Below are 25573 nucleotides of genomic sequence, written 5' to 3' on the forward strand. Positions count from 1 at the left end.
AAAAGAAATGCTGTGAAACACAACTGAAAATCTTTGGTTTTCATAAAACGGACAGACACAGTATAAAAACGTAAAGCTGACAATCGCTGTAGTAGTCAGAGCTACTACAGTGGTCACTGATATCTTCCAGGTCCTGCCAAGTCGCTGTCCCATTGCATACTGACCACAGGTGGTCCCTCGCTCAGCACAGAATGCCTTGTTTTTTTCATTACATACAAATGATTTTCTGATTGGAGGAAGTAGAGATTGTGATATCAGCACGCTGCCTCTCCGTCTGGTCCAAGCTCAATCAATGTAACTGTGCAATTAAGATCCTGCCGGGAGTTAATTATGTGCTTATTAACCTCTTAAAGGTGCAGTATACATTTACAATTCATGTTTATTCATTTATTTTATTTTTGTAATGGCAGTTCACTCTTTACAATAAATCCAGCAAGAAAACTGGAAAGAATGTATAATTCAAGCCTTTTTGCATGTCAAGCAACATAAACTTTTATATTTCTGCAGACAGTGGCCCGGATTCAGATACAAGTTACGACAGCGTATCTCCAGATACGTCATTGTAACTCTGAGTTGCGGGGTCGTATCTATGCGCCTGATTCTAAGAATCAGTTACGCATAGATTTCCCTAAGATCCGACTGGCGTAAGTCTCTTACGCCGTCGTATCTTAGTTGCATATTTACGCTGGACGCTAGGTGGCGCTTCCGTATATTTACGCGTAGAATATGTAAATTAGGTAGATACGCCGATTCAGAAACGTACGTCGGACCGGCGCATTTTTTTACGTCGTTTACGTAAGGCTTTTTCCGGCGTAAAGTTACCCCTCATAAAGCAGGGGTAAGTCATGTTAGGTATGGATGTCGGAAACGTACGAACAGCGTCGTATTTTACGTCGTTTGCTTATGTCGTCCGTGAATGGGGCTGTACGTAAGTTACGTTCACGTCGAAAGCATTGACTATTTGCAACGTGATTTCGAGCATGCGCACTGGGATACGTCCACTGATGGCACATGCGCCGTTCGAAAACAGCGTAAATTACGTGGGGTCATGATAGTTTAACATAAAACACGCCCACTATCAGCCAAATTTGAATTAGGCGGGCTTACGCCGACACATTTACACTATGCCGCCGTAACTTAGGGCGCAAGTTCTTTCTGAATACGGAACTTGCGCCCTAAGTTACGGCGGCGTAGTGTATCTGAGATACGCTACGCCCGCCGAAAGATACGCAAATGTATCTGAATCCGGGCCAGTGACTGGTCAACTGTGGTAACTCTGAACAATAAAGTAGACAGCCTTCAATAGTTAAAGAAGAACTATAGGCAAAAATGATTTTTTTTTTACATTTTTGGATAGAGTAAGGGAAAGTTATAACCCCTGTCAGATTTTAATTTCGCCATCTGTGTCCCATTGCAGAAATATCCCTTCACTTCCTGTGCCACAGCCAAACAGGAAGTGAGAGGAAATCCCTACATATTCTGGAATGGACTGATATATTTTGAAGCAGATGCAACATATACAGTTTATAAAAAATTGCTGGTTGACTGCTTATAACCATAACTAAAGGCAAAACTTTTTTTTTTTTTGTAGTTTTAGACAAAGTGGGGAGGCTTTTAAAACAATTGTCAGTTTTTTTTATTGCTGTATATGTCCCTCTTAGGCCCCTTTCATACGGGGCGGATCAGTAATGATCCGCCTCCGTATGCTCCGTTTGCTCAGCGGGGATCGATCCGTTGATCCCCGCTGAGCCAGCGGATGACAGGGCGGTCCTCGCACACTGTGCAGGGACCGCCCTGTCTTTTCTCCGCTCTCCCCTATGGGGGGATCGGATGAACACGGACCGTATGTCTGTGTTCATCTGATCCGATCCGCAGTCGGAAAAAAAATAGGGTTTTCTTCTGTCTGCAAAATCGTATCTTTGCGGAGGCGGACGATTACGGGTGTCAGCGGATGTTCATTCGCTGACACCCGCAATCTCATTGGGACCAATGTATGTCCCTTTTTCATCCGCAAACGGATGGATGAAAAAGCGGACATACGGTCCGCACGTGTGAAAGGGCCTTAGGGATATGAACCCTCTCTGTTTGTCCTGCTGACCATTATCAACAAAAACAAAAAAGAGAAAGAAAATTCCAAATTTTGGGGGATCATTGGAACAGGAATAGAGGAGGAATCGTCCAATGGGGATACTAGGGATTTCCCTCACTTTAAATCTTTCGGTGCCAGGTCCGTATGGATCTGACAGAGGGGGATTTTACACACATTCCCAGTGGCTGCTTCCAAACAGCCCTGGTAAGAGTCCCCCCCTCTCCATGCATGCCCAAACCATGTATTCCGGTCTAGCCGGGTATATGGGAGGGAGCAGAGTGGACACCCGTCTGCTCTCCTCCTCTCCTTGTTGCTGACCGGGAAAGCAACTTGTTTGACATCACTTTCAGGACTGCCCATCAGTGTCCCCGGCTAGCATGCTCTCCCCACTGCTCCCAGATCTTGGCTGACAGGTGTAGTGACATAACTGTCACTATTCTTGTCAGGCATATAGTCAAAATGGCAGCACACCTATCCCTGCAGGATACAACTGCGCCCAGGGCAGCCTCCCTTCCTGCCCACCCCTTGATACGGCCCTGCACAGCTGCACCAGATTTTGCACTCTCCAGTTTTAGTAAATCAACCCAAGTGTCCCAAATTTTTGGACTTGGGGTTGCACATGCTTGCTTATAGTTGTATATTTTCACAGTCCATCTTGGAACATTTGTCTTTATCTTTTTAGTGATACCAATATTCTTTTTATATGAAATGCCCTCATTGTTTAGATGCTTTCACTAATTTGCCTTAAGATGCGTATAGGTATATGGACACTGTTTGATTTTTCTTCTCTTCAAAATATATTTATCTCCTTCAAGAGTAGTTCTTCTATATATATATTTTTTTTGTTTGTTAATGTGATAATCCCTACTACTATAGTTTAGTGGGCTGATTCAATAAATCACACAAGTAGCTACATGCAAAGTATTATAATCCACACCAAACAATCTGATTTCAATTTGCTAAAGCCAGGCAAGCCCAGGTCAAGATCAAAAGGGTCATCACATCATAGGTGTAACATAACACCACGTCTAGAATATCCAGATTTGTGTCCTTGTGGTTGAAGAATTATTGTTCACCTTCAAGTGAATTTCAAAGATTATACTGTTTCATGCTGTACAATATACAGCACCTATTGCTGTTTTATATGGTCAGCATGTCCAACAAATATAAATGTAACTTTGCTGGACAACTGTTGACCTAACTGCTAGACTTCCCCTGAAAGATGAAAAGTGAGGCACAACCATTGTGAAGCACTGCTATTTAACACACATGTAACATACAGCTAACCACCCCTTAAATGTGTGGCAGCATTAGGAAGGGTTGCCAACTTTCGGTAAATTTACAAACAGTTTGTAAAATCCATAATTGTTGCCTACATGACCTTAATGGCAATTCAAGGACAGATGCAAAAAGTACAGATTTTACAAACTGTTTACTGAAAGTTGGCAACCCTGGCATTAGGTTTCTATTTTAAGGCTTAACCACTTAAGCCCCAGACCTTTAGGCAGCTAAATGCCCAGGCCAGGTTTTGCGATTCGGCACTGCGTCGCTTTAACAGACAATTGCGCGGTCGTGCGACGTGGCTCCCAAACAAAATTGGCGTCCTTTTTTCCCCACAAATAGAGCTTTCTTTTGATGGTATTTGATCACCTCTGCGGTTTTTATTTTTTGCGCTATAAACAAAAATAAAGCGACAATTTTGAAAAAAAATCAATATTTTTTACTTTTTGCTATAATAAATATCCCCCAAAAACATATATACATTTTTTTTTCTCAGTTTAGGCCGATACGTATTCTTCGACCTATTTTTGGTAAAAAAAATCGCAATAAGCGTTTATCGATTGGTTTGCGCAAAATTTATAGCGTTTACAAAATAGGGGATAGTTTTATTGCATTTTTTAAAAAAAAATTGTTTTACTACTAATGGCGGCGATCAGTGATTTTTTTCATGACTGCGACATTATGGCGGACACTTCGGACAATTTTGACACATTTTTGGGACCATTGTCATTTTCACAGCAAAAAATGCATTTAAATTGAATTGTTTATTGTGAAAATGACAGTTGCAGTTTGGGAGTTAACCACAGGGGGCGCTGTAGGAGTTAGGGTTCACCTAGTGTGTGTTTACAACTGTAGGGGGGTGTGGCTGTAGGACTGATGTCATCGATCGAGTCTCCTTTATAAAAAGGATCACTCGATCGATACGCCGCTACAGTGAAGCACGGGGAAGCCGTGTTTACATACGGCTCTCCCCGTTCTTCAGCTCCGGGGAGCGATCGCGACGGAGCGGCTATAAACGAATAGCCGCGCCGTCGTCCCGGATCGCTCCCCGATGGAAGCCGACTGCCGCATGTAGCGGGGGGGGTCCCGACCTGTACGCCCATTTGCCTGTACGTGCCAGTCTGTGGACGTACATATACATGCGGCAGTCGGGAAGTGGTTAAAGTGTCTCTAAAGGCAGAAGGATTTTTATCTTAATGCATTCTATGCATTAGGATTAAAAACCTTCTGTGTGCAGCTCCCCTTTCAGCCCCTCTTATACTTTCCTGAGCCCCATCTAATTTCAGCGATGTTGCACAAAAGCCTCGGCTGTTTGGGACTCCCCTTCTCATTGGCCATTGGCACCCACTGCTGTCAAAGTCAGTGAGCCAATGAGGAGAGAGAGAGGACGTAGTCGAGTGGCGGCTCTGTGTCTGAATGGAACAAAAGATTATAGCGCACACATATAAAAATGTAATTTAAATCCTACAAGGCTAGTTAAAGCACCTAAGCAAATATGGGGATTTGGTCCCACCATGTATCCATAAAGTGCTTGAGCCCACTACTGCGTCAAAGTACCCCATATGGCCATTCGGTGTGACCAAATCCTCATATTGGCTTTTATGTTTAGGTGCTTTAAATAGCCTTGTAGGATTTAAATGACTTTTTTGTATGTGTGCGCTATAATCTTTTGTTCTGTTTGTATGGTCTTATAGCAGCACCATCTTTAATTTGATGCATTGTTAGGGTGTGCCCCCCAAGTCTTTGTTTGTGTCTGAATGGACACACACAGCAGTTGCATGGCTTGGTTGCCCCCATAGCAAGCTGCTTTCTGTGGGGGCACTTGGCAGGAGGGAGGGGCCAGAAGCATCATCGAGGGACCTGAAAAGAGGAGGATCGGAGCTGCTCTGTGCAAAACCACTACACAGAGCAGGTAAGTATAACATGTTTGTTATTTTTAAACACAAAAAAAAACAAGAATTTAATATCACTTTAATACATTTAAAAACACGTCTGTTGATCCTTACAAAAATCTAGTGTCCTTGTAGCTTCTTGTGTACTAAACTGAAATCTCAAACAATGTTATCAGCCTGCCCAGTGATCCTGACTTGCTACAGGTCAACAACTCTGGAAATATTAAATCCGGATCTTCAGCATGACAGCCAGGCAACAGGTATTTTTAGGAAGTCAATCATAGCAGGGCCTGTAGCTCTCTCAAATCAAAGAGGTTCACTTAAGTTGGCTATACACTGCTCTAATTTTGTCTGATTCCTGCTGAACAGGCCAACATTTGAGCTGTGGATAGCCATCTTGGCACCCCAAACTGTTTTTGTTTAAAGGAGCCACTCCAAAAATCCTCAAACAGTGCTTACATCCAATCAGATGCAAGCACTGTTTGAGTATTCAGCAGCCACTAGAGCAAAAGCTGCTAAACATAATAGCCAGAAGCTGAGATTTCACTATTCATGCTGCCTTGCATAGATGGGGAGATAGATATTTGTTTAATTCTTTATTTATAATGACCAAGTTACAAGGCAGAAAATACAGCATTCAAAATAAAAGATTTAAATAAATGGATTTCTCTTGCTCCACCCACAGGGCTTAACAAGAGACATCCAAATGCATATGGCCAGCTTTGGAAAATTCAAGCATATGCAAGGACAGGGACAGGGGGCCAGATTCACAAAAGAGATACGACGGCGTATCTCCTAATACGCCGTCGTATCTCTGTGACCTGCCCGTCCTAACTATGCGGCTGATTCATAGAATCAGGTTACGCATAGATAGCCCTAAGATCCGACAGGTGTAATTGACTTACACCGTCGGATCTTAGGATGCAATTCTAGGCCGGCCGCTAGGTGGCGATTCCATTGCGGTCGGCGTAGAATATGCAAATGACTACTTACGGCGATCCACGAAGATACACGCGTTCGTCGCAATCTCTTACGTCGTCGCTAGTCGGTTTTTCCCGTCGCAAACTTCCGCCTGCTTTATCATGGCTTATCTTTAGAACAGCCATGTTAAAGTATGGCCGTCGTTCCCGCGTCGAATTTCAAATTTTTTTTTGCGTAAGATGTCCGGGAATACGAAACGACGTAACGCACGTCGCCGTTCAAAAAAAACGTCGGGGCGCCGTAATTTCGCGCAAAGCATGTTGGGAAATTTCCTAACGGAGCATGCGCAGAACGTTCGGCGCGGGAACGCGCCTAATTTAAATGGTGCCCGCCCCATTTAAATTAGGCGGGCTTGCGCCAAGCGGATTTACCTTACACCGCCGCAAGTTTACAGGTAAGAGCTTTGTGAATCAGGCACTTACGCTGTAAACCTGCGGCGGTGTAACGTAATTCTACCTGAATCTGGCCCAGGGTTTTTTTCTTGTACAAATTGGATGACTGTTGTGAATATAGATGTACCTTATTCACTAATAGACATGTGCAATTTGTTTAGTTCTGAATTCCTTTTAAACAAATTTTGACAAATGAGTTCATTCTGAAATTTCAGAATTTTTCAATTTCTAAATTTTCGGAATTTCGAATTTCCGAATTTTCAAATTCCGAATTTCCGAAATTTTAAAAATTTGAAATTTTAAAATTCAGAATTTCCGAAATTTTAAACTTACGCTTTCACTTTCCAGAGTAAAACAGCTCTACGTCTTTAGCAAAATAACCCCAAAAAAATATTAGTTTAGGAAAGTTCTAGGTACATGAAGTAAAACCCATTTTCCCTTGTTGGGAAATTAAAGTATCAGTATTACCGGAATATTTTATAGCCTTACCTTACTTTTTCCAAGAACCCAGTTTTCAAGCTTGGCCTTCTCTAGAATGGCAGCACAACTCTCTATTGTGGCAGGGGGATTTTGATGTGCTCGGAAAGCAAGATAATAGTACCTTGAAAATGGAAGAAAATACTTTTATTAAAGCTGAACTCTGGGGACGCAGCTAAATACACAACTGAAATACACATTAGCTCATTGTGGGCCAGATCCACATAGGGAGTACGCCAGCGTATCTACTGATACGCCGGCTTACTTTCAAATTACCCGCGTCGTATCTTTAGTTTGAATCCTCAAACCAAGATACGACGGCTTCTGGGTTCGATCCGAATCGTAGGTGCAATACTTCGGCGCCCGCTGGGTGGAGTTTGCGTCGTTTTCGGCGTCGGGTATGCAAATTAGCGATTTACGACGATCCACGAACGTACGCGCGGCCGTCGCATTTTCTAACGTCGGCTTTTTCCGGCGTATAGTTAAAGCTGGTATTTTGCGGCGTATAGATAGACTTGCCATGTTAAAGTATGGCCATCGTTCCCGCGTCGTAATTAAAAATTTTTTTTTTTGCGTAAGTCGTCCGTGAATAGGGATGGACGCAAGTCACGTCTAAGTTCAAAAAATTACGGCGTTGCGACTTCATTTCGCGCAAAGCACGGCGGGAAATTTCTAAATGGAGCATGCGCAGTTTAATCGGCGCGGGGACGTGCTTCATTTAAATGAATCACGCCCCCCTACCCACCGATTTGAATTCCGCCGCCAGAAATACACTATGCCGACATAACTTACGGCGCGAAATCTTTGAGGATTTGAAAGTAGGCCAGGTAAGGTACGGCGGCGTAGCGTATCTCTGATACGCGGCGCAAGTGTAAATGTCTGTGGATCTGGCCCTTAGCTTCTAAGGATTTGCACGTTTCTGTTATCCATTTACCTCTACAAGACAGCACAGCCAGGTTGAGGCGCCACTTTCTCTACTAGAATTACGGAATACAGAAATGCATCCTTCCTATCAGCAGCTTTCTGATTGGCCAATGAAGGAGGAGTAAACAGTAAACAATGCCGCTAGTAAACAGATGTTTAGGAGCAGTTGGGCATTTTTTTCAACTGCTCCTGAACTCTCCTCATTTTATCTTATCAGTACATGTACACAGGGTCGTTTATAGTCGTTTATAGGCAGTTAAGTTTAGAGGCTTTTTCTGGAACCCAAAAAGCATTCAAAAGCTGTGTTTAGAGGCATTTCAAGCGCCAAACCTGGCTAAACGCAGCAACTCGCGTTTAGCAGCGTTTTGTTTACAGACGTTTTTCATTTTAACCCCCAATTTTTTTTTTCTTCAAATGGTTTTTGCGTCTTAACACCCGTTTTTAGAGTTAAATTGTTCAGGAGAGGTTGAACAATGTCCTGTGTACATGAAGCCTAACACATTGAAAAGTCACCAGCTCTATTCACTCTGGTCTCTTTTCCTATCAGCACATGTTGTACTGCTGTGCAGGTGATGGCATGAGGCTGATATCAAGGCAATTTTAACTGCTTCCCGACCGCTGCATACACTTTTACATTGACAGAATGGCACGGCTGTGCAAATGGGCGTATATATATATGTCCCCTTTAATTTGCGAGCTGTGTGGTCGTGCATGGGCCGTGTGGTCGCGCACGGGCTCCATGAACGTGCCCGTGGGACCTGCAGACTTGATGTCCGCCGGTGTCACGCGATCGGGTCAGAGCTGAAGAACGGGGAGATGTCAGTGTAAACACAACACCTCTCCATCCTTCCCCGGACATGTCACTAATCGAATGTTCCCTGTCACAGCAAGCCACGCCCCCTAACAGTTAGAAGCACTCCCTAGGTCACACTTAACCCCTTCAGCGCCCCCTACAGGTTAACCCCTTCACTGCCAGTGTAATTTTTACAGTAATCAGTGCATTTTTATAGCACTGATCGCTGTAAAATTGACAATGGTCCCAAAATTGTGTCAAACGTGTCCGATATGTCCTCCATAATGTCGCAGGAACAATAAAAATCGCAGATCGCCGCCATTACTAGTAAAAAAAAAATATTAATAAAAATGCCATAAAACTATACCGTATTTTGTAGATGCTATAACTTTTGAGCAAACCGATCAATGAACGCTTATTGCATTTTTTTTACCAAAAATATGTAGAAGAATACATATTGGCCTATACTGAGGAAAAAAAAAATATATATTTTTGGGGATATTTATTATAGCAAAAATTAAAAAATATTGAATTTTTTTCAGAATTGTCGCTCTATTTTTGTCTATAGCACAAAACATAAAAAATGCAGAGGTGATCAAATACCACCAAAGGAAAGCTCTATTTGTGGGAGAAAAAGGACGTCAATTTTGTTTGGGAGCCACATCGCACAACTGCGCAATTGTCAGTTAAAGCGACGCAGTTCCGAATCACAAAAAGTGGCCTGGTCTTTGGCCAGCGAAATGGTCCGGGGCTTAAATGGTTAAAGACTTATAGTAGTTTTGTATAAAAATGCTTTAATTATTATTAAACAGTATACAACTGCATTGAGTGTTTTTTTATTTTATATCTGCCTAGAGCTCAGTTTTAAAGTAAACAATGGTGGAGCTGTAATTTTACCAAAAACCAAATAAAAAGATATCAAAAGGAATGGATACCGTGGGTTGATTTACTAAAGGCAAATAGGTCATTAATTTTGCAAGGGTATTTTCCCCTTTCAAAGGAAGTTATTCCCATAGCTTAGTGAATATTATTTTTTACTTGCACATGATTGGATGATGAAAGTCGACAGAGCTTCACCACATTCACTAAGGTAAGGGAAAATTCCCTTGCAAAGTTAAAAGCCTGTTTGCGTTTAGTTAATCAACCCCAGTGTCTTTTCTGTCAATCCTCTGTTTTAAAAGTGAACGTAAGTGGAGGCAAAGACCTTTTTGTATGCTTAACCATCCACGCCAAGTACACAACATATCATTTCACTACTGACTTGGTTCATGGGTGCTGATCCATTCTATAGATTGCCTGTCACTCATGTAATTGCCACTGCCATCTTGATGTGCTAATCACTAATCTATAGATTCCGATAATAAATTCACACATAACTTGGAATTGATATAACTCAGAGGTTAGTCATTTAGGAAAGAACTCTACTAAGCATTGCTTGATTCTAAACTGACCATAAAAAATAATAAACCCAATGTGATTTCAGAAAACATCCACCCTTTGTATGAAAAAGGACATGTCACAGCTAAGCAGGTATGAATCGGGTCAAGTCAACAACAAAAATGCTGGGAAGCCATTGTGCAGAATTTTCTTTCCTGTGGTTAAAATGCAGTCAGCACCAAGAAAGGAATCAGAACAGGCCTGGAAGCTAAAGCCACACCCTATCTTAGAATGTAACATTCTTAAAGTGTTACTAAACCCACAACAGTAAAATCAGTCTGTATATGCAGTAGCCACCTTTTGCAGCAGACACATCTCTAGAACTGTTAAGAGGAGACTGTGTGAATCAGGCCTTCATGGTAGAATATCTGCTAGGAAACCACTGCTAAAGAAAGAAAACAAGCAGAAGAGAATTGTTTGGGCTAAAGAACACAAGGAATGGACATTAGACCAGTGGAAATCTGTGCTTTGGTCTGATGAGTCCAAACTTGAGATCTTTGGTTCCAACCCCTGTGTCTTTGTGTGACGCAGAAAAGGTGAACGGATGGACTCTACATGCCGGGTTCCCACCGTGAAGCATGGAGGAGGATGTGTGATGGTGTGGGGGTGCTTTGCTGGTGACACTGTTGGGGATTTATTCAAAATTGAAGGCATACTGAACCAGCATGGCTACCACAGCATCTTGCAGCGGCATGCTATTCCATCCGGTTTGCGTTTAGTTGGACCATCATTTATTTTTCAACAGGACAATGACCCCAAACACACCTCCAGGCTGTGTAAGGGCTATTTGACCAAGAAGGAGAGTGATGGGGTGCTGCGCCAGGTGACTACCTCTTAAAGCTCATCAAGAGAATGCCAAGAGTGTGCAAAGCAGTAATCAAAGCAAAAGGTGGCTACTTTGAAGAACCTAGAATATGAAATATATTTTCAGTTGTTTCACACTTTTTTGTTATGTATAATTCCACATGTGTTAATTCATAGTTTTGATGCCTTCAGTGTGAATCTACAATTTTTATAGTCATGAAAATAAAGAAAACTCTTTGAATTAGAAGGTGTGTCCAAACTTTTGGTCTGTACTGTATATAGGAAAAATATATAAATACAAAGGGGATGGAAATACCAAAAAATATTGAATGAGCACCATTGGTTAGTAAAACCCAAGTTTGGTGTTCTGACCCAGTAGATTAAATACATTTTATATTATAATAGACCCACGTTGTATTGTACGGGAAAAAAAAAACACGTATTTAATCTTAAAATTTAAAATAATAAATAAAACATTTGTAGTTAAGGGCTACAAAATCATTATGGTCCAAACTGAAGGAATCATTGATGGTTAGTTTCCTTCAGGATTATACTAAAAATTGGATTAGATGAACTAAACAAAATTGCGAGATAAGTAATTGCCTCTCTTAGCCCATCACACTGGAAGTGTCTTCATCGCCGACCCACAGCAAGTTTACACCCCACAGCGAGTTTACACCAAAATTAAAACATTTCAGAACAAAAATTCTAAGACCTGCAAACGTTAATTTAAAAACCATTTAAGAATAATCTATAAACACTTTCATGTCCACATCTACATTTAAGCCAAATGGGGCGTAGCATTTTATTTTGTATATCCAGGACATTTCAAGCCTGGAAATGCTTCTCACGAGGGAGCTTCCTCTCCACTGAGGACTTATCTATACCTAAAAAGATAGTCTTATGCCCCGTACACACTTTTGGAATTTTTCGATGGCCTAAAATCCGATGGAATTTTTCGTCAGAATTCCGTTCAAGCTGTCTTGCATACACACTGTCAGACCAAATTCCGACCGTCCAAAACACGGTGACTTAAAACACTACGACGAGCCGAGAAAAATGAAGTTCAATGCTTCCGAACATGCGTCGACTTGATTCTGAGCATGCGTGGGTTTTTTCTCCGTCGGAGTTGCACACAGACGATAGGAATTTCCTATTGTTTTTTTCCCTTCGGAAAAAAAATAAAACATGTTCTATTTCTAAACACCGACAGAAAAAAGTCAGATGGGGCTCACACACGATTGGAATTTCCGATGAAAAAAGTACATCAAACTTTTTTCATCGGAAATTCAGATCGTGTGTACGCAGCATTAGAAGGATCCCTATTGTGGGCCAAAATGTAGTGTTTGGAAACTGAGTTACTTGGAAAGCTGTTTTTTTGATGTTGGCAATGTGCTCGTTAAAACGTACGGAGAGGGGTCGCTTAGTAATGCCCACATATTGGGGCCCACAAGGGTACTGCAGTAAATAAACGCCCCCCTTAGTAGAGCATGTGATAAATGGCTCAATTTCAAATTCTTTTGATGTACTAAATGAAAATTATTTTGGGTACGCCTATGTGTACACCCACTTAATGAACAAACTCGACACCTCCTACACTGGTAGAAACCAGTTCGATTTTTAAAGAAACCTCTCTTGATAACTGGGGGGTTCATGACCCCTGGTGCCAGTCTGTTCTTAAGTGAGGAAGCTCCTCTGTAGATGACCTGATGCCTGTCCGGTAGAACAGTACACAATACTGGATCATTATTTAGGATGTGCCAATGTTTCCCTATCAGATTTTTTATGTTATTGTTCTGAACCGAATAAGTGGTAACGAAAGGGACCAAGGAAGCCTTACATTTACAAGATGGTTTCTCTATGAGAAGATCATCTCTGTTCATAGCCTTACTGTCTTCCAAAGTGTCTTTTAGGGAATCACTGGCATAACCCTTTTCTTCAAATCTTTTGGTTAAAACAGTTGCCTGTACCAAAAATGTATCCGTTTACGTACAATTGCGTTTAAGGCTGCATTCACACCTAGGCGTAGGCAATAGCGGCGTTTTCCGGCGTTTTTTCCGGCGTTTTGTCGTGCGTATTCATGCTAATATGCGCGTTTGCATACAGCGTTGTCCGACGTTTTTGTACTTTGACGTTTTTTTTTTTAGCCAATAGGAAAAACTATCATCTTTTCATCACTTGTTGCTATGTTGGTAGATTTTTTTAATCTTCTGCATGGGCGACAAGTTCTATTGACGAAACGCCCGTAGCAAACGCCCATTGTCGCACAAGTCGCTTGAATCGAGCGTTTCCATTACTTTCTATGGGAAATGGAAACGCTCAAATACGCGCATATCACGCCATATGCGCGACAATAAAAGGTCCGGAACTTTTATTGACTACATGCGATGCGCGTCAGGCGCATCGGCGTTCAGATGTGAACCATGCCCATAGCCTTACATGTATTTTGGTCCCTCTGGCGTTTGTGCGCGTCGCGCTACAGGCGACAAAACGCCAAGGTGTGAATGGGCTCTAATACGCATATACTGACTTTTTGGGATAGACTTGAGCCAAGGCTCATGGTGACAACTATCTGTAGGAATAGTATGTGTATAGGGGATATTTTTGCACTACTATGAGATGTATTAGTGGTTTATCAACTGCTGCAAAACACTTAAAAAGGTAAAACCATACCTTGTGTTAAAAAGTGTGTATAGAAGGTAGTGCTGAGCTGTTGAAATTAATTCAGAATCAAAATATGCAAGTGCAATGTGCAAGGATCCCTAATATAGAAACAATAATAAATGTTCCAATTCTTAGTGTACTAATGACTAAAAAGATAACTAGAACAAATAAAGTGCTGATGTTCAAGGACTTGATGTCCCAAATTTACACAATCCAGGGAAAGAAACCTTAATATACTGAACGAAAAGTAACTTGCCCTACTAGCAAGTGCTGTGGCAGTGGTAAAGTGCAAATGTGTAAAATGCCAAACAAACAAATCCTTATAAAACAGATACTGAAACTATGATAAAGGTGCAAAACATGCGTGACAGTCCAAATAGTATGCAGTACAAAATAACTTATAAAAATCTTATTGCATGATATACAGGAAATGGCCATGGCAAGAGGATTTAGGAGACTGCTGTTGGTACGTGCGCCTGTAGATGCTGTTTTCTAAACTGCAAGTTTTTTTTCCCATGAAACAGTAATCAGATCAGCAATAATAATGGTCCCCTGGCATGTAATACACCCTACACCCCTTTGCAGCTTTATATGCTTTAAAGTAATTAAATTAATTAAGCAAAAAAAATATTCCCCTCTACGTTATCTATGTATATTGCAGGGACTTTAACAAATTTTGTTGCAGATTCCTATCTTTTGTTATTCTGAAGAAATCACTGTTTGTTCCTCTGTGCCCCTGTACTTGGTGAGTTTAATGGTTGTGGTTTCATATTTATCAACCAGCTGCTGCAGCTGTAGGGCTCTAATGAGGAAACCTGCTTGGTCTGCATCCCTTTAGACGTGACTTCCTATTGGGAGTAGCTTACCAAAAATGAAATTTTTGTTGCAGGGGATGGCAAACATCTGACTTGTATCTTAATGTAAATTTTTTTTTTTAAATCAGTGAGCCAATCACACAAGCAGGAAACTATGTTTCTGGGGTGCGTTCTGTATACATTCTGTGTGCAGAACGCCTCCAGGTCGCCATATTGCATTTTACAGAAAATTAAAGCGGCTGCAGATTGAAAAGGAAAGGTCATTTTTAATTACATTCAATTACAAAATAACTTGTGCCGCAATTGTATATGCTATATTATAATTGTTTTCATTTTTTTTACCCATGAAAGTGGAGTTACACTTTAACAACACATGCATTACAAATAAGCAGTTTTTTTTTTTAAAAGCAAAATGGTATAAGTTGGCACTCCCTTTAATGTGACCTAAAGAAACCAGTTATCAACTTTCAGTGCTATCTGTTACTGCTCTCTGCACTGCCCTATTAAACAAGTCAGTTTGTCTGGCTTGTTTTGATTTGTTGTCCTGATTTCTATATTTATTATCATTGTATTTGAAATCCTTATTCTGAGTCAAATCTCCTGATCAGCCATTCTTCACTTCTGTTCTTGTATCAGAGTTCTTAAGACACATGATGAGACCTTGCTGAATTTGCACACATTATTTACTGTGCCCGGAGCCATAATTGCAGCTTTGAAAAGGTTCCTTTAAATGAAATATTGGGAATAGATAAATACATTAGCCAGTGATCCATGAAATTCTTCAAAAATTCAGAAGAGCAGATCAAATGCTAAACAGATTGGCACTTCTTTGTTCATATTCAAAAACCCATTAGGCAAGAAAGAACAAGAGTCGCTGCCTTATGGAAAATCTCAGGATGTGAAAGATCCTTAAGCCTGCAACTTAATTGCTACTTTGATCCTTTTTAGTCCGGTATAAACAAAATAGATGAGCTAGCAGGTTTTCTTTCCTGCCAGTATCTTTAAACAATGCTTATATGACAGTTGTGTTTCATAAACTACTAATATGACATCTGAGGATAAAATGGTGAGGAATACAGAAAAGCAATGTTTAAGAGACAGGGATAAAGTTAACCATGGGTCTTATTTCAAGACTTGGATACAACTAAGTATGGGTGTTAGGCTGATTTATCATTACCCAGGCAGTTTTTTCAGTATCAAGTAGTCATTTTATGTCTGGTGCTCAACTGACCCTGCCAATGATGTAATCTGAAACATGGATATTATCAGATGTGGTGAACAAGCTTCAACTAACCAAAGATGTGCAACCTGTAATGCTCATTGCCGAAATATAACTGTGATGCCGCGTACACACGATCGGTCAAACCGATGAGAACGGTCTGATGGACCGTTTTCATCGGACCAAACCAATCGTGTGTAGGCCCCATCGGTTATTTATCCATAGGTTAAAAAAAAGCAATCTTGTTTTAAATTTGACCAATGGATACCTAACCGATAGAAAAAAAAAACGATTGTTTGTAGGCTCAGAATCAAGTCGACGCATGCTTGGAAGCATTGAACTTCATTTTTTTCAGCACGTCGTTGTGTTTTACGTCACCGCGTTCTGACACGATCGTTTTTTTTAACTGATGGTGTGTAGGCACGACTGACCATCAGTCAGCTTCATCGGTTAACCGATGAAAACGGTCCATCAGACAGTTCTCATCGGATGGACCGATCGTGTGTACAGGGCTTTACTGTGTCTAATACAGCCTTTCTCAATGTTTTCAACAAAGAGGAACCCTTGAAATAACTTTCTGGTCTCAGGGAACCCTTGCTAAAAATGACTATATCTACAATTCATGATGCAATAGTTTGATAGTTAATGGGAAGAAGGTTCCTTATGCTTGTGAACATTGGGAAGAATTACTCCCTTACAGGTAGCTAAAAAGATCAATGGTGTCAGTGGAAACCTATCTGAGAGGCAGAAATTGCTCTTTGGTCAAGGAACCCCAGCAACCTCTGGGGGAGCGCTAGGGTTCCATGGAACCCTAGTTGAAAATCCCTGGTCTAATATGTCTGTGAAGGTTCTCATTTATCAAAGTTATGGTATAGCTAGTGGAAGTTAATCACGTTCAAGGTCAAGTATCGCATCACATTGAACATACAGTAGGGGAGAAGCAGGAGGGTTTTAACAAACATCTCCTTTCTGTATTTTCCTAACCTAACAATACAGTGAGACAAAAGCTTGTACATCTGAAAAGACCCAACTCCAGAAACAAAATGTAACTCAATATTTTCAGTCCAGTGTAGTTGTAGTGAAGAATGTAACGACCTGTACACTTGGGAAACAAAACAACTTTTAAACAAATGAATGACCCAACATAGGAAGATAAACTCTAGAGCTCAGGAATCGGCAGTCTACCTTAAGAAAAGTAGATATCCTCCCAAGGATAGTGAGGTAAAAATTTTGGACAGGGGAAGGAAACTTGTTTATGAGATATGTTCAAAATGGAAAAACCATCCATAAATCGAGGTGGAGACCTCTGACACCATCTTTCACCCACATATAAATGTAATTTTAACATCTCTGCCCTTTGATCTGACAGAAATTCACACCTTCAGGCATCTAACGTGAATGTTAAACACATATCTTGTATTTAGCACCATGGGATTGGATTGGGTGGGTGGTTTTACAATCAACATCTACCTCATCACATTCCATGGAGATTGGATGAAAGTGACTGAGTTACCTGTGTCACTATAAATGCTGGGGTAAGTTCCTGACACACATCAGTGCTGAAGAAGCTGCTTGGATAAGAAGCAAAATAACTGTACAAAAAAGTAACAATACACCCCAACCTATAACTAGCCTTTGCAGTAAGATGTACAGGGCAACGCACATCACAACAAAGATTTTCCAGCACACTTACCAGCTAGCCTGAAAAACAACCAAATTGACCCTGTCTAACATTACACATTAAAACAGAGGATTTTGTTTGCATACATTTGCAAATATATGCGTAAGAAGCAGTGCCTATGTCAAGGTTCCACTGTATACTGCGGTCCTAACTCTATCATTTTCAGAGTCTCCTATGCTGGAGCACATATAGCAGTGGATAGATTAAAGGCAGCTTTGCCTAGAAGGAGCCTACCCCTCCTTAAGGGCACAGGAACATATTGTACACCCAGAACAAAGGCAGCTGATGGCATCTGGTGCATCTCTGCATCCAATTCATCCAACTGTTTAACCACTTCCCGCCCGGCCTATAGCAGAATGACGGCTGGGCCATGGTTCAGTTATCCTGACAGGACGTCATATGACCTCCAGCAAGATAACAGCCCGTGGGGGCGCGCATCACGGTGATCGGTGGTGGAGCATTTTAGTCTGACACACCGCTACACCGATCTCAGTAAAGAGCCTCCGACAGAGGCTCTTTACCACGTGATCAGCCATGTCCAATCACGGCTGATCACGATGTATACAGGAAGAGCCATTGATCGGCTTTTCCTCACTCGCGTCTGACAGAGTAGAGGAGAGTGGATCGGCTGCTCTTCTGACAGGGGGGTCTGTACTGATTGTTTATCAGCGGAGCCCCCCCTCGGATGCCCACCCAGGACGACCAGGATGCCACACTGGACCACCAGGTATGCCAACTAGACCACCAGCTAAATACCAATCTGTGCCCAGGCAGCTGCCAATCAGTGCCCAGGCAGCTGACATCCAGTGGAAAACAAAAATCACTACCAGTGCCAGTGCCACCAGTGATGCCTATCAGTGAAGTTCATCAATGCCAGTCATCAGTGCCCATCAGTGCCACTTTGAGTCCCCATCAGAGCTGATCAGTGCCGCCTATAAGTGCCCATCAGTGCCGTCTATCAGTGCCACCCATAAGTACCCATCAGTGCAGCCTTTCGGTGCCCATTAGTGTCGTCTATCAGAGCTGCCTTATCAGTCCCTTTCAGTGCAGCTTAGCAGTGTCCATCAGTGAAGTAGGAAACGTACTTATTTACCAAATTTTATAACAGAAACAAAGAAAAACTTTATTTTTTTTTCAAAATGTTCTGCGTTTTTATTCGTTTAGCAAAAAAATAAAAACTGCAGCAGTGATCAACTAACACCAATTTGTGGGAACAAAATTATACAAATGTAGTTTGGGTACAGTGTAGCATGACCGTGCAATTGTCATTTAAACAGTGACAGCGATGAAAGCTGAAAATTGGCTTGAGCAGGAAGGGTGGGAAGTGCCTGGTTTTGAAGTGGTTAAAATAGTGGCAACCACCCCTACCTATAACTAATCTTTGCAGTAAGATGCATATGGAAGGGCAACACACATCACAAACAAAAATTTCCCAGCACATTTACCAGCTAGCCTGCAAAACAACCAAATTGAGTGAATATAAAAGACACACTTTTTATCCAAGCGTTTTCTGGTTACTTCCACTAATCTGTATCTACCCTTAGATCTACTTGTATTGGAATTAAATGTTGTCTACCAATAAGGTAGCTCTAGTCTATATTGTTTTAGTAACATCAGTGTTTATCAAACAGGGAAAATCTGGCTGATTTAATCAGATCTAAATCTATACTAACTACAGTCTTCAATAGTTTATCATACTATATCCAACTCAGTGAATTTAGATCAGTATATCTACTGTATATATACACTGATCTCACTACAATAAATAAATAGATTGATTTGTCTGCTTGGGATCAGTGAAACAGAGGGTTTTACATTTCCCTGAAAAATTGTGAATTGGTGAAATTTCACTATTTTGCCAAAATTTATTGGAGTCAAAGGTGAAGGCAAAAGTACGGTGGTTTTTGGTGGCTTGTGGCTCCTAATCATTACAGATGCCCCTTTCACCTTCCTGGTGATCTGTTCTCATGCCAGGAAATGGTCCCTCATTAGCCTCAGTATTTTACATTTTTCACAGAAAGAAACAGTGTGAAAAAAAGATAAAAAGAAAAAATAACAAAATAGTATGGAAATGGTAAAGAATAAACAAAAAACTGCTTGGGACGACATCTCTGTTCTTATGCACATACATGTGACTCATAATGACTAGTGTTGCTCACGAATATTTGTATTGCGAATATTCGGCTCGAATATGGCATATTCGAGTATTCGCGATATATTTCGAATTTCGCAATGAATATTCGCAATTCCGAATATTCACATTTTTTCAATTTTATTTTTAAAACAGATCACATCCTATTGACGTCTAAAAGCATTGCTGGTATGATTAAAGACCCTGGGCCGAGTAGCTAAGCTGAGGCGATACTTTTATGTTGCCGAATATAAAAAAAAAAAATTGCGAATTTTCGCTAATGCGAATGCGAAAATGATTGCGAATTTTCGATAACTGTGGTAGGAGAACTCTGATTGTCTCTGATGCAAAAGGGGGGGGGCTTTGTGTATGTTTCTGTTATGAATATTTGTATGTTTGATATTATTTTTTTTTGTAAGAAGGAAAAAATTGCGCATACCTTAAAAAAAGGGGAGAATACAGCAGCAACTCAAAAATGTTATACAACATAAATTAATACAAGACAGAAAATGGAGTCGCTCTACAAGAATAAAAAATATGTTTAGTGACAAGACATGTGGGCAAATTATAAAATAAGCAAGCGCAAATAACTTGTGAAATACACAGTGAAACAAATATATAAAGAAATATAGTCCCAATAATAGAAAAATAATCTTTCATAAAAATTTCTTTGATATGTGAAGTGAAAAAAAGTCCAAAGCATGCAGCATGAACGTGTTCAATCTTCAAGGTGTTTGATTGACAAACGGCTGTGACAGATGGATAGAGTAAAGAATCACCACCAATGCAAAACACTTTTTATTTTGTATTGTAAAATATCACGAATATTCTGAGCCAATCAGAGTGCTCCTTCCGCATTTGCCGAATATTCGCAATTATTTTGTATTGTAAAATATCAAGAATATTCTGAGCCAATCAGAGTGCTCCTTCCGCATTTGCCGAATATTCGCAATTATTTTGTATTGTAAAATATCAAGAATATTCTGAGCCAATCAGAGTGCTCCTTCCGCATTTGCCGAATATTCGCAATTATTTTGTATTGTAAAATATCAAGAATATTCTGAGCCAATCAGAGTGCTCCTACCGCAGTTATCGAAAATTCGCAATTATTTTCGCAATAGCGAAAATTCGCAATTATTTCATTTTGATAAAATATCACGAATATTCGAATTTAGCGAATATATCTCGAATATTCGACTATATATTCGAGATATATCGCGAAATCGAATATGGCGTATTCTGCTCAACACTAATAATGACAGTACAACATAGGATGTCGCAAAGCCAAACTTGATACAAACGTTGGATAGAAGAAGATCTCGTAGCTACGAGTAAGCATCACATGATGTGAAACATGTCAGCCACCTTTTTCCTGTTGTTCACTTAATTTTGACTGCATCGCTTTAATTGTTTTTTGGATTTTATTTGTACAAGGATCTTCTTCTATCCAATGCACCTGTGCAAAGCCAGCACCTTTTTGGTTTAGTGGGACAGAAGGAAAGCCAAGGGATCAGCAGTTTTTAGAGCGGTATCATCTCTCACTTGATACAAACGTTAATATCAAGTGGAGGTTCAGCAGCATATTATATAGTTCTACACTTCTATGTGCTGCAGATTCTTGCCCTATGTATTATATTTGTACCTTTTAAGAAACTCTTCAAATAAAATACGGTGAGAATATCCTTGTCTCCGGATGTTAACAGTTTCCAGAATGCCTGTATAACGCAGCTGCATGAGCACCCGATCCCTTGAGAACTTCATTGCTTCTCGGTCATCATTTGGTTTGATGCAGCGCACAAAGTGAGGCAGTCCAACCACCATTTTTGACAAAAGATCCATTAAGGAGTACTAAGCAAAAACATAGCCCAAAACATTAGAGTACAAAAGCAAAAATAATACGGCTACATAAAATACAAAAGCAAAAACAAAAAGGTTATATAAAAGTTTAACGCATGAGTGAACCCATCAACCTCAGCACCTTTGCTGTTAAAATATATGTAAACCCCCAGTTACTAACATTTTATATAGGCTTTAACATGTTAATATAAATTAAAAAGTAATTATAAAGATTTTTAAATCTGCATCTTTCATTAAAAAATTACTTGGTGATCCGGTCATAAAGGTTCTTATGCAGACACTTCCTGTTATCGGATGACCACACTCTGTCACTATCTCCCAAATGTTTTCAATTGTCACTCTTTCAATTCCTCTTCCTAGATTAGGAGTGAACTATGGAGATTACAAGTGGCCAAACACCTACACATTGCATTAGTATGTCATCACCAGGAAACCCACCCTAAGAAATTAAGTGCAGCCACCACTGGAGTGCATGAATGTAGACAAAAAATGGCTGAAATCAGGCTGCATGAGGTCAGCAGTGCTGATATGCAACAATGTTAAAAAAAGGCGAGAACAGTATTGTATTTTAAAAACATGGCAATTGTTTATTATACACAGTGATTCATATCTACTTTAATTTTGTAACTTTATAAGTACAAATGTGGGCATATACTATTTATGTGGCAAAACTGAACAATGGCAGGGTGTAAATATATTTATTGACATTTTAATGTCCGTGACATGATGCTACTCTTGAGCAATCCTGCATTAGTCTAATAAATAAAACCAATATTCTTCTCAAATAAATTAGTGTCACATAATATAAATGTTATTTCAAAAGCTCTAGGGAGTTTAATTAACTAAATTAAAGCAATGCAATTTTTCCTCAATGCTAAAATTGATTTACTTATGCCTGTGTGACATCTTTACAATTGGTTTAACTAGTGCACGGCTCAGATTATCTATTACAAATAGAACTAAAAACATATACTACTGAATGCTCATGTGAAAACCAAAAATGGTAGACCGATACAGTTTGTCTTGTATGTTTAACATGAATGTTATTGTAACCTACTTGAAAACCTTTGACACCATTTTTACATGTTTATATTACTTTAGAATTGATTCATAAAATTTTAGGGAAACAAGTAAAAATTGGAGTGGTTACCAAAAGCAACCAGTAAGATTTTCCACTTCAATTAATGAAAAATTAACATTATTACTTATTCATATTAAAAACTTTTAGAATTTTGAGTTTAAATGTAATAATGAACAAAATAATAAAATATAAGTTTTTTTTAAGCATTTGATATTAGTCAAGCTAGGCGGATATAACCTTACCCTAAAATACGAAGCTACTGTTTGCCTTTTCATATTTGTTGTCTCATCTGGATGTCTCATCATTTCCATAGTGTCCACCTAAAAGAAAATATATATATTTAAATGAAGTGTCCACATAACATAATTAGGTTTGGTTTATCTGGTTTAACAATTATAACATATACAGTATAATAGGTCAATCTATCTCTAGTCATTAGATTACAAAGCTTCCTGGTTTAAAATGTCTACAAAAGCACAATGGATAACTATAATAAAAATAGGACTTTAATAAATGTGTAACACCCACTACAGGAGCTTTTACAGTCTTAGGCCTCGTACACACGACCGAGTAACTCGACAGAATCCATCAAGAAACTTGATGGGAGAGCTTTTTTGCCGAGGAAACCGGTCGTGTGTACGTTTTTCATCGAGGAAACTGTCGAGGAACTCGACGAGCAAAAAAGAGAACAAGTTCTCTTCTTTCTCGACGGGAGTCTCAATTTCCTTGTCGTGTTCCTTGTCGGGCTGGTTTTCGACGAGAAACACGTTCGTGTGTATGCTAAGAAACCCGTGCATGCTCAGAATAAAGTATGAGACGTGAGTGCACCTTCGGTAAAAGTAGCATTTGTAATGGAGATAGCACATTTGTCACGCTGTAACAGTCTGAAAAGTGCAAATTGTCTCTTACCAAACTTTTACTTAACACGCAGTAACATGAGATTAGCAAAAGCAGCCCCAAGGGTTGTGCCAGTGGAATCGAACTTCCCCTGCCGTCGTATGTGTTCTACGTCACCGCGTTTGGGAACGAGGAGATTTGGTCTTGACAGTGTGTACGCAAAGAAAGCTAGTCAAGTTTCTTTTCAAGCCTGACAGGGAACTCGTCGAGGAAAACAATGTCATTTACGACGAGTTCCTCGGTCGTGTGTACAGGGCCTTACACAAGGTGTAAAAATGTATTTCTAATTAAGCTACAGATAGACATACATAAGTATCTGTCATCTTCTGTACTGTCATACAGCTTGGATTTGCCACCGTCACCTCTTTAAATAAGCAACTGATTGATAAATGTAGATTATGTTTGGTAAAATACCACTCATAATATAATCTCAATGCGAGGAGATTTGGTCTTGACAGTGTGTACGCAAAGAAAGCTAGTCAAGTTTCTTTTCAAGCCTGACAGGGAACTCGTCGAGGAAAACAATGTCATTTACGACGAGTTCCTCGGTCGTGTGTACAGGGCCTTACACAAGGTGTAAAAATGTATTTCTAATTAAGCTACAGATAGACATACATAAGTATCTTTCATCTTCTGTACTGTCATACAGCTTGGATTTGCCACCGTCACCTCTTTAAATAAGCAACTGATTGATAAATGTAGATTATGTTTGGTAAAATACCACTCATAATATAATCTTAAAGAATAGTTACTCTTTGAAAGTTTAAGTATTTTTTTATTGTATTCGTCTCCAAATCTTCAGGTTTAATGACCTTGCAACAATGGGTACTAGTGGGTTTAGTAGACTGGAGCTGCATCTCCTTCTTGTGCTTGAAAGGAAGTAAAGACAACTTCATACCAAGTTCCAAGGTTAAGCTGAGAATGCACCATTTAAATTAAAAAGGGATTAAAAAGAAAATGTTGATGATTATGGCTTACAGCTAGTGAAAACCCGAAATTCAGTATCTCAGAAAATTACAATACTACATAAAGCCAATAGAAAAAACTTTTTTAATACAGAAATGTTGGCTTACTGAAAAGTATGTACATGTACAGTATAGCAGACATATAGCAGACATCTAAGATTTGTAAGCTGCAATTTAATAAATGATTGTTTTGGGGTTTATTACTGCTATAAAGTGGTTGTAAACCTCTGACATTAACCACTTACCCCCCGGACCATATTGCTGCCCAAAGACCAGAGTACTTTTTGCGATTCGGGACTGCGTCGCTTTAACAGACAATTGCGCGGTCGTGCGACGTGGCTCCCAAACAAAATTGGCGTCCTTTTTTTCCCACAAATAGAGCTTTCTTTTGGTGGTATTTGATCACCTCTGCGTTTTTTATTTTTTGCGCTATAAACAAAAATAGAACGACAATTTTGAAAAAAATGAATATTTTTTACTTTTTGCTGTAATAAATATCCCCCAAAAATATATAAAAAAACATTTTTTTTCCTCAGTTTAGGCCGATACGTATTCTTCTACATATTTTTCGTAAAAAAAAATCGCAATAAGCGTTTATTGATTGGTTTGCGCAAAAGTTATAGCGTTTACAAAATAGGGGGTATTTTTATGGCATTTTTATTAATATTTTTTTTACTAGTAATGGCGGCGATCAGCGATTTTTTTTTCGGTATTGCGACATTATGGCGGACACTTCGGACATTTTTGACACATTTTTGGGACCATTGGCATTTTTATAGCGATCAGTGCTATAAAAATGCATTAGATTACTATAAAAATGCCACTGGCAGTGAAGGGGTTAACACTAGGGGGCGGGGAAGGGGTTAAGTATGCCTGGGTGTGTTCTTACTGTGGGGGGGGGGGTGGCCTCACTAGGGGAAACACTGATCCTCGGTTCATACATTGTATGAACCGAAGAAAAGCATTTCCCCTGCTGACAGGAACGAGAGCTGTGTGTTTACACACACAGCTCCCGTTCCCCGCTCTGTACCGAGCGATCGCGTGTGCCCGGCGGCGATCGCGCCCGCCGGGCACACGCACGGGAGTCGGGGGCGAGCGGGGGGCGCGCGCGCGCCTCCGGCGGCGCGCGTGCGCCCCTAGTGGCGGCTAAAAGGTAGGAAGTCATAATACGTGATCTCGCCTAGGAGAGCCAC

At 40.1% G+C, this 25573-nt stretch overlaps 1 protein-coding gene across 1 annotated transcript in view; it reads right to left on the reverse strand.

Annotated features, from left to right (window-relative positions):
- Positions 1-25573, reverse strand: part of MYO3B (myosin IIIB) — a 332748-nt gene that overhangs the window by 143754 nt on the left and 163421 nt on the right. The window contains exons 18-20 of the mRNA XM_040358502.1: positions 22761-22838; positions 21223-21428; positions 7125-7236 (exon numbers count right to left, since the gene is read on the reverse strand). Of these exons, the coding sequence (XP_040214436.1) occupies positions 7125-7236; positions 21223-21428; positions 22761-22838 (396 nt within the window). The remainder of the gene's footprint in view (positions 1-7124; positions 7237-21222; positions 21429-22760; positions 22839-25573) is intronic.

Source organism: Rana temporaria, chromosome 6 (genome assembly GCF_905171775.1).
Source record: "Rana temporaria chromosome 6, aRanTem1.1, whole genome shotgun sequence".
NCBI lineage: Eukaryota > Metazoa > Chordata > Amphibia > Anura > Ranidae > Rana > Rana temporaria.